Source organism: Oryx dammah, unplaced genomic scaffold (assembly GCF_014754425.2).
Source record: "Oryx dammah isolate SB20612 unplaced genomic scaffold, SCBI_Odam_1.1 HiC_scaffold_23, whole genome shotgun sequence".
In the NCBI taxonomy this organism is placed as follows: domain Eukaryota; kingdom Metazoa; phylum Chordata; class Mammalia; order Artiodactyla; family Bovidae; genus Oryx; species Oryx dammah.
Genome location: NW_024070207.1, coordinates 79511922 through 79528118, shown reverse-complemented (window position 1 = coordinate 79528118; position 16197 = coordinate 79511922). Strand labels below are relative to the sequence as shown.

General features: G+C 49.1%; 1 protein-coding gene across 1 annotated transcript; it reads left to right on the top strand.

The window, feature by feature from the left end:
* Window positions 1-3771: 3771 nt before the first annotated feature.
* LOC120882128 (synaptophysin) lies at window positions 3772-16164 on the top strand. Its single transcript, XM_040265966.1, has 7 exons — window positions 3772-3854; window positions 4999-5064; window positions 6187-6311; window positions 9445-9640; window positions 10333-10524; window positions 12037-12367; window positions 14541-16164. Exons 1-6 carry the CDS (start codon window positions 3819-3821, stop codon window positions 12361-12363), a joined length of 942 nt encoding a protein of 313 aa, XP_040121900.1. The 5' UTR covers window positions 3772-3818; the 3' UTR covers window positions 12364-12367; window positions 14541-16164.
* Window positions 16165-16197: the final 33 nt, after the last annotated feature.

Sequence of the window (16197 nt, the reverse complement as noted above, 5' to 3'; positions counted from 1 at the left end):
CTGAGGCAGGACAGATGGATGGAAAGGAAAGATACAGAAACCTCTAGGCGAGGCCTGCCAGTAGTCAGGCCTGGAGGTTAGAATTAGCCTGGCACGTGATGTGTCTTAGGCAGAGGGGCTCTCTGACAGTGTCAGAGAGGGAGACTAAATTGGGATCACCCTGTCTCCTACTTTGCCTTTTCTGCTGGAACAAAAGGAAATCTAGGACTTCCCTGGTGGTATGGTGGTTAAGATTGCACTTCCACTGCATGGGCATGGGGTTCGATCCTTGGTGGGGAAATAAGATCCTGCATGCTACACAGCATGGCCAGAAAGAGAGAGAGACAATCTAACTCCATTTGTAAAAGACATCGGTGACAGCTTAGGGTGAGGTTTCTAGCCTGGGAGAACCCACTCAGGGCCAACCTGGCTTTCCTGAGACCAACTTAGAGTACCCCATTCCCAGATCCTGCAGCTACTCTTTCTGCTTCTTTTCCTACCTTGAGTCGTTGCCCCAAACTTTGGGGTCTCATTCATTCAGTGAAGGTTTAACAGGCATTTTTTTTTTTTAGGCATTTGTTTTGTGCCAGGCACTGTTCTGGGTTTCCCTTAGCACAAACTGAGCTGGCTTAGACATGTGTCAAGACTTGTCCAAAGTATTAGTCATCCCCATGCCAAAGGAATTGAGGTAGTGTTGGAAGTGGCACAGGATGGGGCCACCTGCGGGGAGGGTCTGACCTAAGGTCTCCCCCCAGCTCTCAGAGCAGGGGTGTCTCATTTGTATAATTTGTGTCAATTGAACCAAGACCGAAATTTGAGAGAAACCAAAATTGGAGATCTGGGACTCAGAATATAGAGTTGCACTAGGTCTGGAAACAAAGGCTTAGGGTGGTTGGGCTTGTGTATGGTGGGAAAGTAAGTTATGGGTAGGGTAAAGAGAGGGAAGGGAGTTGTTGAGGGATGAGGTGGGACAAGCCACCTGAGGCCAGATGATGCAGACCCTTGAATGCCAGGCCCCAACCCCTGGGGATTTTCCTGAACGCAGTGGGGAGCCATGAGAGGAATTTGAGCAGGGTAGTGATATAGTTAACTTTGCATTTTAAATAGATGCTCTGACGTTTGTGCTGAAAACAGAAGGGAGGGGGAAGAGACTGGAGATGCTAAATTTGGCAGGAATGATGGTTGCCTTAGCCAGGGGAGGTGGCAGAGGAAATGGAGAGAAGGGAGTAGGTTCCAGAGATGTGTAGAGGTAAAATGAACCATTTACTGGGCCCCAAACTCAGTGTGTTACAGTATTATCTTGTTTAACAGTGCAACTATTCTATAAGTACCATTTTAAATTATCTTACCTGTCCAAAGTCATACAGGAACAGGTATTAGAGGTGGGTTGCAAATTCCAGCAATTGGATGCCAAAGCCCAAGCTCTTCATACATACATTTGAACTATACATTCAGGTAGTTCAAAATTGAAAAGTACAAAGAAGTACAAAGTGAAAGTTTCCCTTCCCTCTGGAGGCAACCAGTGTTATCAGATATCTTTTATACAGTTATAGAATGCTGTACTGAAAAGTTAGCACAATGGCTAACAGTAACAGGTGCTGGAGCCAAACTTCCTGGGTTCAAATCCTAGCTCCGCCACTTACCAGCTGTTCAAAGTTCTACCACTTACCAGCTGTTCAAATCCTAGTTCTATCACTTTCCAACTGTATTACTTTAGAAAATTCCTTCAGCTTAGTTTGGGATAGTAGTGGTACCTGACTCATAGACTTGTTGTGAGGATTTAAATGAGTGATATATGAGAAGCTCACAGAATCACCATAATTTAAAATGTTAGTTATTCTATTATTATGATGCAATCCCTTCATTCTGTTTGTACACAATTCCCACATAGTTTGGTCTCTTGCACTTCTTAAGTATCTTGGATATCATTACACAGCTCCATATTATTAGTAACGACAGCTACATCATACTCCATCTTGTGGCTCTAGCTGAGTTTTTTGTTAAACTGGCCACCAGTAATGAGCACTTGGGAAGTGTCCACACTTCCTCATTTTTATAATAAAAAATAAAGAGCACTGCAGTGTATCATCTTATACAGACCTCGTTTAGCACATGTATGAATATCCCTGCAAGACAAATTCCTACAAGTGTAAGTGCTGAGCCACATATATAGACTTGTTAGTTTGCTACGTCCTGGCAAATTATTCTCTACAGAAGTTATACCAATTTAACTTCCATGGGCAATTTATGAGAGTGCCTGTTTCTGGCCAACCTGCTAAGACTGAGCATTATCAAACTGTTTTATATTCCCCACCATCAAAGGTGAAAAACAGTGTCTTGGTAGCTTTTATAGGCATTTCTTTTAGTATGAGTGAGGCTTAGCATTTTAAATTCCAACTGTATTTATCCATTGGCTTCTACAAGTTGGCAATTGCCATTGACCTCAGTGGGCCTAGTTTTGGCAGTGTGAAGGAGGTGTAATCCGATTAAGAGGACTGAGGAATAAACAGGTTGTAACAGGTGTAGAAAGGGGAGAGTGAAAAAGTTGGCTTAAAGCTCAACATTCAGAAAACGAAGATCATGGCATCTGGTCCCATCACTTCATGGGAAATAGATGGGGAAACAGTGGAAACAGTGTCAGACTTTATTTTGGGGGGTTCCCAAATCACTGCAGATGGTGATTGCAGCCATGAAATTAAAAGACACTTACTCCTTGGAAGGAAAGTTATGACCAACTTAGATAGTGTATTGAAAAGCAGAGATATTACTTTGCCATGGTTTTTCCAGTGGTCATGTATGGATGTGAGAGTTGGACTGTGAAGAAGGCTGAGCACCAAAGAATTGATGCGTTTGAACTGTGGTGTTGGAGGAAACTCTTGAGAGTCCCTTGGACTGCAAGGAGATCCAACCAGTCCATCCTAAAGGAGATCAGTCCTGGGTGTTCGTTAGAAAGACTGATGCTAAAGCTGAAACTCCAATACTTTGGCCACCTCGTGTGAAGAGTTGACTCATTGGAAAAGACCCTGATGCTGGGAGGGATTGGGGGCAGGAGGAGAAGGGGATGACAGAGGATGAGATGGCTGGATGGCATCACTGACTCGATGGACATGAGTTTGAGTGAACTCCGGGCGTTGGTGATGGACAGGGAGGCCTGGCATGTTGTGATGCATGGGGTCGCAAAGAGTTGGACACGACTGAGCGACTGAACTGAACTGAACAAGTGTAGAGTTGGAGTAGGGAGTTGACTAAGTTGTTCCTTAGTCAAAGCAACACTTTGACTAAGGAAGAGAGAAACAGGGGAGATAGTTGGAGTGGGAGGGTGGTGGTGTTTCTTTTTTAATGTGTTGAAAATGCAGAAAAGAAGAAACTCTCAAGAAATTGCAGGGACTTTGGGCACTGTCAGTAACTAGCTGGGTAACCTTATACAAGTCGCTTAACCTCTCTGGAGACTAATTTTCCTCACCTGTAAAAATGGGGACAATGGTCCCTACCACATAGGGATGTTCTGGATTAAATAAATGAACACATTCAACAAATTCAGTAAAGGGCTGGCAAACTGTCCTACTGTAGGACGGAACGGTCCACCTCCCCAAATCTCTAGCCGTGTTTTCAGAGATCACGACCTTCCCAGAGAATTCTCACGGTTCCAACCTCCCGGCTGGAATGGCGACCAGTGAGATTTAGACACGGCCGCGGTGCGCAGGCTCCCTTGGAGAGTGAGGTGGGGGTGCGAGGGGCGGAGCTGCGGCCGCCTGGGCTGTTCCGACGATCGCGCGCCGCCCCCGCCGCACCCTGCGCCCGCCCTTGCTAGCAGGCGCCTCCCGCCCCCCGCATTGCTGATGCTGCTGCTGGCCGACATGGACGTGGTGAATCAGGTACGCGTTCCAGGACCGCGGACAGAGCCCGCCGCTGCCCGGCCTCCTAGCCCGGGTCGCAGTGAATCTGCCTACTCTTAGAGGTGGTGGCCAGAATGCTAGCAGCGGACGCCTGGTCCCAGGCTCTGGGGCTGGGGTCTGCGGCAGACGGGGGGAGGGAAGGGGAGGTGGAGAAAAGGAGTGCGCCCTTTGCCGCAGCGAGGGCTGTCTTCACTGCCGCAGCGGGAGCCGCCAGAAGCCATTTCTTTACAGGCGAGAGAGGAAGAAGAGGGGTCTTAGAGCTAGGGTATAGGCAAGGAGGGATGGGAAGGGAGAATGGAAGGAAGATTGGGGGTGCTGCGGATGAGCTAGGAAATAGAGCGACAGAAGGAGTGGGGGCGGGGGTGCAAGGGAGGGCTGACACCTGCCCCTCCCAGACCCTTCCAGATGGTACCCTGGTAGACGACCACCTCTTCCCCCAGAGCAGACCAAGGGGGACGATCGGTTTCACTTCTCCCAAACCCCTAGTCTCCCTTCCCCCAGCACATATACAGTGAAGCCATGTCCCAGCTCTCCTCCACCTTAATCAGTCCAGACCTTCTGCCATCGCACTCTTCTTCACCACCTCAGAACCTCGCCCACCTCTAACCAGGACTAACCCTTCCCCATCCTCATCATCTCAGACACCCCACCACCATCATCTGACTCACCTTTACCGCTGCAGACCCCTCCCCCACCCTAGCCAACACAACTCCCTCCCTGTTGTGACTCACCTTCACCATCCAAGACCATTTCCCCCACCTTAACGAACCCCAACTCCTTCCTCACTCTCTCCACCTGATCCCCTTTGCATCTGACTCATCTTTACGATTTCAAACCTTCTCTCCTTCCTTAATTAGTCCTGACTCCATCCCCACCTTCCTCATCCTTGAACCCCTCTACCATCTATCTCCCCATCTCCCTGAACCCCAGGGATCTTCTTCAGAGACCCTGAACTCACACCTTCCCCAAAGTGTCACTTTCTCCTTTTCACCTTCTCTCCAAACGTCACTCTCTCCCCGAGGTCACATGCCTTATCCCCAGGGGTTATTGCCTGGTGGCCTTGTCCCTCACCTCCCTCTCCATCCCCAACAACCCCACCCTTCCCCACTACTTCTCTCCTCAGCTGGTGGCTGGGGGTCAGTTCCGGGTGGTCAAGGAGCCCCTTGGCTTCGTGAAGGTGCTGCAATGGGTGAGTGTGGTCTGAGCTGTGGGGAGAAAGAGGGAGGTACTGGGATTCGGAGGAGCAGAGGTGGAGTATGGATGGGGAGGGAGGAATAGATGGATGGGTGGGGGGCAAAGGGTATGGGGAAATTGGGCTCCAGGGTGAAGTCCCAGGGCATTGGGGCCAGAGAATGGATGGGCCGTGATGTAACATCACATAAGGTCAAGGGTACCCACATCATGAAGTGGAATATTGTGATGTGCTACTTCCTCTCCTGAGGTGAGAGAGGGGCAAGGGAGGTGAAGCCTGAAGCTGGTTGCTCCAGGGAGAGACACAAAGCCACAGAAACCCAGAGACAGTGAAGGAGACAGAGAGAATGGGAGATCAGGAATGATGGAGACAGAGGTGGAAATACCCAGAAAAAAGATATAGAGATACACACAAAAAAATGGGAGACAGAGAAAGATGAACAGAGATGCAAAGAGAAACAGACACAGGAAGAGAGGAAGAAAAGTGAGGTGGGGGAGAGAAAGAGATAGGAGAAGAAGAGACCCACTGCAAAAAGAGAAAGAGATAAATTGAGAAACAAAAAGGCAGGAGGGAGACAGAGAGAGCACCACAGAGACAATGAGTCAGAGACAAAGCAGGGAGTTAGAGACAAACCAAGAAAGAGAAAGGCACACACACAGAGAGACATACATTCAGAGAGAGAGAGAGAGAAGAGGCAGAAAGAGCCTTACATAGATACTAGAGAAGTAGAGAGAGAAACAGACAGAGATATTTGAGAAAGACAAAGACAGAGAGAGATAGAGACTGAGAGAACTAGAGACACAGAGGACAACAGAGACAGGTAGAATACAGAGAGAGAGAGAGACAGAGAGAGAAATAGAGACTGAGACAGAACAAGGGGAATCAGAGCATTGTTGAGATGTAGAGCCCAAGAGAGACAGTGGGAGAAAGACTGGAAGAGATAGTCACACCCCTCTAATCAGCTTGTCCTTGGGCCCCATGAGCCCTGATTAGGGGGTGGGGGTGGGGACTAGTCCATCTGCTGCTGCCTATACTGGGTCCTGATCTGTCCAGAGGAGGGCAGCCCCATCCCACGTGCACACAGGTTCACTGTGGCCATCCCCACCCCTACTGCCCAAGGTCTTTGCCATCTTCGCCTTTGCCACATGCGGCAGTTACAGTGGGGAGTTCCAGCTGAGTGTGGACTGTGCCAACAAGACCAAGAGTGACCTCAACATCGAGGTCGAATTCGAGTACCCCTTCAGGTGTGCCCCCACTCTAGCCCACCCCTGGGATCCTGACAGGCCTGGGATGGGGGTGGGGGGTTGGGACTGGCCAACACCTCCACCCCAGAGGCTCCTGCCCAGCCTCCACCTCGGGAGACCACACCCACTCAGGTCACTGCGCATGCACTGAGCACCTACCTTGTGCCTGGCACTGCTCTGGACATCCAGGACACGTGGCGACCAAGACAGGCATAGGCTGTTGCCCTCTGGCTATGTTCTAGTGAAGGGGAGGGACAGGAGACTAGCAATAAATAAGATTCAAAATTATATATATATATATATATATATATACACACACACACACATATATGTATCCTTAATGCCATAGGATAATAATGTTAGCCAAGATTATTATTTAATTCCCATTCATTCATTCCATATAAATATCTTGAGAACCTGTTGTATGTCAGGTACTGCTCAAAGTGCTGGGGATAAAACAGACCAAGCTCCCTACCCTCATGGAGCCAACATTATAACAAATAAACAAATTAATAAAGATAATTGCAGATTTGGAGAAATCCAAGGAGGGATCCTCCTGCAGGGTCTTATGATAGAGAATAATAAGGGGGTGCTGCTTAGCCATAGAGAAGGATTAAACCCAATTAAGTAGTTCTGAGAATTATTGAGCTCTTATCATATGCTGGGTGCTAGGTACATGAGAGTGAGCACAAGCAGGCAAAGTGGCTGCCCTAATGGAGAGGCTTCCCTCCTAGCCATGGAAAGACAGAGACTTACAGGAACAATTTCAATGGAGGCTCCTGAGGCTTTTCCACTACTAGGACAAGTCACATACCTGCTCCAGGTCTCCATTTCTTCACCCATAAAAGGGGATAATACTACTCATCCTACAGGGTTATGATACATACTAAGTGAATTAATACTTGTAAAATGCTTAGCACAGTGCCAAACACACAATAAGCACTCCATAAGTGTTTGTTAAAATAAGGGAAATAAAGAAGTTTAAAGGACTCAGGAAAGAGGTCAGGGATTGAGTTGGAAATTAGGGATTTTTGAGCATTAAGGGTAAATGTAGGCTCAGGAGATCATCCAAGGTGAGAGGGAAGACTGAAGAGAGGATAGTCCAGCAGTGGCCCTGAGCAATAATCAAAAGAAAAGTGCCAGGGAGGCACAGTCTGAGAGGCTGGGGAGGGGGCATGGGAACCAGGGATCCACCAGCTCACAGAAGCTAAGGGAGTTTGGGGAACGAGTAGGGGTTGCAGCATGAGATATTTTGGAATCTGCTGCTGCTAAGTCGCTTCAGTCGTGTCCAACTCTGTGCGACCCCATAGATGGCAGCCCACCAGGCTCCCCCGTCCCTGGGATTCTCCAGGCAAGAACACTGGAGTGGGTTGCCATTTCCTTCTCCAATGCATGAAAGTGAAAAGTGAAAGTGAAGTCGCTCAGTCGTGTCCAACTCTTAGCAACCTCATGGACCGCAGCCTACCAGGCTCCTCCGTCCATGGGATTTTCCAGGCAAGAGTACTGGAGTGGGTTGCCATTGCCTTCTCCACTTTGGAATCTAGAAAGCCACAAAAATGTATGGCCCCCAACACCTATCATGCCTAGAGCCTCAGGTCCTGAGGATCTGCCCTTTACCCACAAGTCTGCCAGGGAAAAAATCTTTAGCCTATGTTCCCCTTGACCATCCCTGCCACTGCCCCAATAACCCCCCTTAAGGACTCCACATTCCCCCTAGAAACCCAAAAACTCAAACCAGACCCAACTCCTAGCTCCATCATTTAGCAGCCTTGCAGCCCCAGATAAGTAACTTAGTCTTGCAGAGCCTCGGTTTGTTCTTCTGTAAAACAGGTATAATAATGCCTCCTTTAGAGAATTGTTAGGGAGAGTCCTTAAAAGAGGCAATTATGTAAAATGCTTAGGGCTGATCAATACGTTTAAGCCCTTCCCTTAGAGCCTTTGCTATACAAAGGCACCGGCACCATTTGCTTATCTCAGGATCCTGCCCCCCAACCTGAGGTCAGAGCTCAGGGACGTCACTCCAGTCTTTCTCCCCACACACATTCTTCCTCATGACCCCTCTTCCCTCACACCACATGTCTTCCCAGTCTGCCCCTACCCGCCCCACCCACACCTCACATACACCCATCCTGTTCTTGCATCCCTTCTACCCTCCTGTCTTTCTATCCGTCTCCTCCTATCTTGTAGTCTCTGGGCTCTCCTCTGCTATGTACACATTTGTTTTTCTTTTGAGGACCCGAAGTGAGGTGGAGAGAAGAGTCAACATGACATAGGGAAAAAACACAGGATTCAGATCCCAATTCTGTCATTCCCATGCCAGCTGTGTGACTTTAGGCAAGTCAATGCGTTTCTTGGAGCCTCTGTTTCTGCCTCCACATATTTCATTTAATAAATACTTACTAAGCGCCTACTATGTGGTAGCACTGTTCTGGGACTTAAGGGCACAACAATGAACAAAACCAAGGAAAAAGCCCTGCCCTCTTGTACTTACAGCAAAAATCAAGGAAAAAAGTAACATACATGGTATGTCCAAGGGTATCACAGTTACAGAGAAAATGGAGTAAAGAAGGGGGCTAAGGAGTGCTGGGAGGGAATGGTTAGATTTAATTTTAAATAGATCAGGGAAGACCTCACTGAGAAGATGACCAGTGTAGCAAAGCTTGAAGCAGATGGAGTGGGTAAGATATGAGATATCTAGGAGAGCATTCTAGTGCAAATATCCTAGGGTGGGAGGGTGCCTGGTGTGTTCTATGAATAACCAAGGGGCCAAAGTGCCTAGATTGGAGTGAGGCTGAATAACACCTATTTCACCAGGATGTTCTCAGCAATCACTGAAATGTGACTGCAGAACTTTCCTGGTGGTCTAGTGATTAGGACTCTAGCTTTCACTGCTGAAGGCACGGATTCAATCCCTGGTCAGGGAACTAGGATCCCACAAGCCCTGTGGTGCAACCATAAAAGCCAAACAACAACAAATAATGAAATGTGACTGGTACACAGTAGGTGCTCATGAATGGTTATCTCCTCCTCTTCCTGGGACCATGTCAGAATCTGGGAGGCCCCATGACTGGGAAGGGGGGAGGGGAAGGGAGTTCTTAGGGCCTAGGCCACACCTGCCCACCTCTCTCCACAGGCTGCACGAAGTGTACTTTGAGGCACCCACCTGCCAAGGGGACCCTAAAAAAATCTTCCTGGTGGGGAACTACTCCTCATCAGCTGAATTCTTTGTCACCGTGGCTGTGTTTGCCTTCCTCTACTCCATGGGGGCTCTGGCTACCTACATCTTCCTGCAGAACAAGTACCGAGAGAACAACAAAGGGCCCATGCTGGTGAGCTCCCACAGCCACTCACATGCATGCAAGGGCCAGGGGACATGGAGCCTTGGGGACACAGCCATTTTCAGAGGCCACACCAAATTCCAGACAGGCTCACACGCAAGCACTGCTGCTACGAGCATCAGAGACACTGACTCATAAAGTGACAGGGACACTCTACAGCCCACACGGAATCCCAGACACCTGGAAACTTACCACCTCTCACAAAACCCCACAGTCTAGATGAAAGACAGGAGCACACAGAGGTACATTACATCAGTCATGCTTGTCATCCATCACACCACACAGACACACTGATTCCTATACAGCTGTACTCATACACCCTCATTCCAGATACAAAATGACACAAGTCTCCACATTCAGACAAACGTGGAAAGACACACTACTTGCCACAGATTAGACAACCAACTCACAGAACCCTCCTCATACACACACACACCCCAGATACCACAATCACACTCTCACACCCTCTGTGTCATACATACACACAAACACATACACGTCCAAGCAAGAAGGGCCACCTTCAAGTGAGTGTTGGGGGCTTCAAGAGCTGGAAAGCAAGGGAGAGACAAGCCTCTTCTGGGGGACCTGCCCTCCCAAGAAAGCCTGTGATCTGAGGAGGCTCCACAGCCCAGCATGAAGCAGCCCACTCATGGTGCTGTATCCCTCTCCCCTGCCTGTCCTAGGACTTTCTGGCCACGGCAGTGTTTGCCTTCATGTGGCTGGTTAGCTCATCGGCCTGGGCCAAGGGGCTGTCAGACGTGAAGATGGCCACAGACCCAGAGAACATTATTAAGGGGATGCATGTCTGCCACCAGCCAGGGAATACATGCAAGGAGCTGAGGGACCCTGTGACCTCTGGCCTCAACACCTCAGTGGTAAGTCCTGGGAAGCTGGCTGAGACAGCTGGGGAGGGTGGCTGGGAAACTTAATCTGGCATGGGGAGGGAGAGTGGTGGAAAGAAAAAAATGAGAGGAGAATTCCAAAGAAATCCAAGAGGGCTCCTTGGAGGAGGCATGCAAGCAACAGAACCTTGAAGGATGAGATAGTAATTGTAATCACTGTGACACCACAAACTGTTCCCAAAAGGGGGACATGAGATTTTCTGTCCAGTTAGGTCCTGGATCCCAGGCTCAGCCTAGTCATGTAGAATCTGGCAACTCAGTGAGTACCCTCTAGGGACCTGTTTCCTTACAAGCAAGATGAAAGAATAACTTGAAATGTTTCTCATCTGGACGCCCCCTACTGGCCAGACTCAGGCTGAGCTCAAATCCCGGTTCTGCCGCTTGCAAGTTCTATAACCTAACTATCAATAGATAGCCTCTCAGACCTCAGTTTGAGCATATAAATGGAAAACAAGAGTTGATTAGTGGAATAATAACATACAAAATGCTTATAAAAGGACCTGGCACATGGTAAGTCGTATACAAGTGTTACAGATGCTAAGGTTCCAATTTTTTTCTGTCAATTGCTGGCTATCAGACCTCCAGCCACTTAGCTTCTCTGGGCCTCAGTTTCCTCAACTGTAAAGTAGAAATATTACTTTCTGGCCCCAAACTAAATTACATTTACATATTTATACAAATTCCATATCTTTGTTTTAGTATAAATCATATATTTATATACTTTACACATATGTATTTATACATAAGCCCCTGGTGGCTAAGTGGTAAAGAAACTGCCTGCAATGCAGGAGACACAGGAGATGCGGGTTTGATCCCTGGGTCAAGATCTCCTGGAGAAGGAAATGGCAACCCACTCCAGTATTCTTGCCTGGAAAATCCCATTTATGTACTTTATACATATATGTGACTTCCCTGGTGGCTCAGATGGTAAAGCGTCTGTCTACAATGTGGGAGACCCTGGTTCAATCCCTGGGCCAGGAAGATCCCCTGGAGAAGGAAATGGCAATTCACTCCAGTACTATTGCCTGGAAAATCCCATGGACAGAGGAGACTGGTAGGCTATAGTCCATGGGGTCGCAAAGAGTCGGACACGACTGCACGACTTCACTCACTCACTCACATATACATATGTGTGTATATGTGTTTATTAGTGTTATGCCTATGTATTTAATAAAAATTTATGCTTAACATTTTACTATATCTTACAAAATTAGATTCATTTACTATATTCTGTACATGTATAAATGTGTATATATGCAAATACATAAGCACGTACATCCCTGGGAATGTGAATTCTAATCACCCCACCAAGGTGATTTTTTTGCACATAGACATTCATGTGCTGGGACTCAGAGGGTCAGGGTCTCAGAAACCACCACCCTCTGGGCGCCTGGGAATCCAAGCTCGATGCAAACAGTCTCAATGTTCCCCGGGACCACCAGGGCAATGGGCGCTAGATGACAGCAGAGCTTTGTCTCCCCGCAGGTGTTTGGCTTCCTGAACCTAGTGCTCTGGGTCGGCAACCTGTGGTTCGTGTTCAAGGAGACAGGCTGGGCCGCCCCATTCCTGCGCGCTCCTCCCGGTGCCCCCGAGAAGCAACCAGCGCCCGGGGACGCCTATGGCGAGGCAGGCTACGGGCAGGGCCCCGGCGGGTACGGGCCCCAGGACTCCTACGGGCCCCAGGGCGGCTATCAGCCAGACTACGGGCAGCCGGCCAGCAGCGGCGGCGGCGGCTATGGGCCTCAGGGAGACTACGGGCAGCAAGGCTACGGCCCTCAGGGTGCACCCACATCCTTCTCCAATCAGATGTAGTCTGGTGAGTGACAGACGGGTGAGCTAGCCAATGAGGGCTCATGAAAAGAGATGGGCGGGTCAATGAACCAATAAGAGGCAGGAATATATGGTCCATAGGACGCTAGCTGGGCAAGTAAGGACGGCCGTTCGAAGGCCCCAATAGAGAGGCGGAGCTACATGTTAAGGGCGAGTAACTAGCCAATGGTGGAGAGGAGAAGAGTGGCTTTTGAAAATAGGCAGAATGAAGAGCCAATGGGAGACAGGTGGATGTGCTGCTCTGATGGAAGGGAGGGGAGAGAAGCGGGCAGAGCAACCAATGAAAGGAGGAATAACAGGAGGATTTGCGTATTGGAAAGTCGGCTGGGCGCAGGCGCCGAGGAGGGACGAGGAGGTGGGTCTCAGCCAATGTGTTATGATAGGGCCAGTGGATGATGAGGGTAAATGGGCTTGAATCATGAAGGTCAGCGATTACTAATCTGGAAGGAGGTGACAGATCAGCCACCTCTCCGCAACCGTGGAGATGAGGGGGATGGGGTGGCATTTCCAAGAAGGGAAGGGGCGGGGCGGAGCGAAGCAGGGGGCATTGGAAAGTCTTGCTTGCCTTGTCGGTACCCTAAAGAGAAGCGAGATGTCCCTCGCATATGAGAGGGGAAGATGGGAAATAGAGGTAGGCTGATGGCGTTAGAGGGAAAGGCAAGGAAATGGCAACACAGGTGGAGGTAGCTTCTGGCACTTGGCCAGGATGGAAAGGGCAGGGAGTTTATTAGGTATCTCATATACAATTCATTAAAAATTCCTGTTGGCTCTACCTTCAAAATATATCTATAATCTTCACACTGTCCCCCTGGACCTCTTCACTGATTTCCACTCCCATTTCCATTATATTCTGCTCACAGCTTGGGGAACGACCCTGTTAAATCCTAAGTCAAGCCACAGCCTTCCTGTGCTCAGAACTCAGATCTCTGCTGGGGCTCACTCAGATTAAAAACCAAAGCCTTCATTATGGCTCACGAGGCCCTACACAATCTAGCCCCACCCCTCACTTCTCTGACCTCTCATCCCCAACCACTCCCCCTGACTCTGTTCCAGCCACACTGGCCATCTCGATGTGTCAGGCACAGTCCAACTTCATGATCTTGGTACTTGCTTTCTCCTTGGAGTTTCAAACCCACACACACTGATAACCTTACCTGGCCAACTCCTTACAAGTCCCTTTTCTTACCTTTCCCTATGTTTTCTTTATCACAGTCTGTAATTATATATTTATTTACTATCTCTTCTACTAGATTAGGGGATGTCCCAATGACTAATTCATGCCATAGATAAATCAGAGCATTACTAATGTTAAGAAACATTTACTGAAACAACATAGCATGAAACATTTTACTATCATTTAAAATATCCAGGGTCAAAGCTGAAGTCCTCACCACTTTGACCACAAGGTCCTATGTGACCCCATTACCTATCTCTCTGACATCACCTTCTATCACTCTCCCTTGCTCACTCCACTGAAGCCCCATGGATCTCCTTGCTGTTCCTCAAACACACTAGATGTGGTCTCACCCCAGGGCCCTTGCACTGGCGACTGTGCTCCCTGCCCAGAATGTAATTCTCCTTGGTTATCTGCATGGTTCATTCCCTCACCTCCTTAATTCTTTATTCCAATGTCACTTCTTCAATGAGGTCTTCTCTGACTACCTACTTACTAGAGCAACCTTTCTATCCCTACTGGCACTCCTAATCCCCCTCATTCCAGTCTAATTTTGTTTTTCCATTTCACTTATTATCACCTTATGTCATACTAGATAACTTATTTACACATCATGGTCATTGTTTGAAGTCTCTCTGTCTCCCCTGCTACAATGTAAGCTCCACAAAGATATGGATCTTCGCTCTGCTCAATGTAGTTTATCAGCAATGAGGAGAACAGTACCTGTTAACAGATATTTTTGGATTAGTGGAAACCAATCCAAAAGTAAACCATAATTTCTTTGGTACCTAATCTAGTGGAGGTAAGGTATATCTTCCCGGCAGGAGCAGCTGGGATGAAGCTGATCCCAAGACTATAAGTGAAGGAAGAAGGGCATGGCAGATAGAGGGTAAAGCCTGGGCAGAGGCATAGCAGCCCAGCCCTTCCCTAAAGGCACTACCTGTGTCTAGACCACCTCTCCTTTTTATATCTTTTGTCTCCACAGGTCAGTGCAGCCTGGGAGGACCCCATGGGTAGGCAAGAGCTCAGGAGAAGGCCTGCCCCCACTTACCACCCCTACACCCCAGGTCTCCACCCCTCAAGCCAGGAGACCCTTAACTGTCTTTGCTGTTTATATATATATATATTATATATAAATATCTATTTATCTGTCTAAGCCCTGCCCCTGCTCCACTCCCCTTGTGCATTAAGGACCCGATCTTGAGTGGGCCCTTCTCTTACCCCTACCCCTTCCCCTCATCCTTTGGCCCCTCTCTGTTCCCTGGCCCTGTGCTCTGAGGTTGGGGGGACTCTTTAAGGGGCACAGGGAGGAGACAGAAGGCTGCGTGGGGAGGGTGGGTGTGAGTTCAGACTATCTCTCCTTTCTCCCTCTCCTCCTCCTGACTCTGGCCTTGATTTCCTCCAGCAATTCCTGAACAGGGGCCATTAGGGAAAATCCAACACTGAAGAGGGGAGAAAGGCAGAGACTGGGTGAGCCTGGGACCCAAGGTGGTCTTGGAGAGGAGTTCTAGAGTGGAGGAGACTAATAAGCAGATGGGTTGGGTTCCAGACATACTGGATTTGGAGTCTCAAGAAGAAGGGTGCCCTACAGCATTCTAGAATGGGGCTTGGAAGGAGGATGAGGGTGGGGGTCTAGAAGGGGTGGAGCTTTGAGTGAGGCAGTGGTAGGGCTCACAGTGAGCAGGGGTTAGAGTAGGACAGAGTTCTAAGGAAGGAGTGTGACTTGAGACCTGGGAACCAAGTAGAGAAAAACGCTGAGGGCTGGTTTTAGAGAGGGTGGGGCTTGAGCTAGACAGTGGGTGAGGCTCCAGAGTGGGCGGGTCTCGGATTGGGACCAGAATCTATGAAAGGGGTGTGACTTGGAACATTCCATAGACTGAGTTTGATTCTAAAGGGGGCAGACCTTGGGCAAGCCCAGAAGTGGGGTTCAGGAATGGTCCAAACTTGGAGTGAGTCATGGTCGGGATTCTAGACAGTCGGGGGCTCATAGTGGGGCCTGCCTGGTGGTTTCAAAAAGGGCAGCCCTACCCCCCCAATGGAGCAGTGAAGAAAATATATTTTAAAGTGGATGGGCTTGGCAGTGGGGAGGGTAGGATGAGAGGCTTGGCTGGGGCTGAGGGATGGGTTTTGTTAGGGGTGGGGGGAATATCTTTGGCCAAGGCTGGGGACTGAGGTGGCCCAGGAAGAGCTGAGAAATAAGACTTGGAGGTTAAGGGGTGGGATCCAGAGAGAGGCACCCCCCAGACACCTTTGCCCACCCTGAGATGGGCCAGCTAGGCAATCAGTGGACAGAGCCAAAGGGTCTGTGGGGCCAACCCACCCTCTCTCCTCCCTTCCCTTGCCTCCTCCCTCCCTCCACACCCGCTTCCTTCCCGGGGTGGTTGGAGGCCCGGTCTGGAGCCCCTATCCTGCGCCCTCTGCTGTGTCTGTGGCGTCTGTAGTGCCTGTGATCGTGTGTTGCCATTTTGTCTGGCTGTTGCCCCTCCCCCACCCCTACAGACCTTCTCCCTTTCCCGTGCCCTTGGATATTGTTTGAAGACTCCCTCCCCGAGGAAGAACAAACATGATTAATTCTCCCCTAAATAAATTCCTCAACCACCTAGTCCACACGGCTCTGACTTCTCAGTGTCTTTTGGGGGGGT

What these genes read in the sequence shown, in the direction of transcription:
- LOC120882128 (XM_040265966.1), top strand. Translation starts at nt 3,819, where the DNA reads ATGCTGCTGCTGGCCGACATGGACGTGGTGAATCAG. An exon ending in ACATGGACGTGGTGAATCAG is followed by an intron (nt 3,855 to 4,998) that starts GTACGCGTTCCA and finishes TTCTCTCCTCAG; the next exon opens with CTGGTGGCTGGGGGTCAGTT. An exon ending in ACAACAAAGGGCCCATGCTG is followed by an intron (nt 9,641 to 10,332) that starts GTGAGCTCCCAC and finishes TGCCTGTCCTAG; the next exon opens with GACTTTCTGGCCACGGCAGT.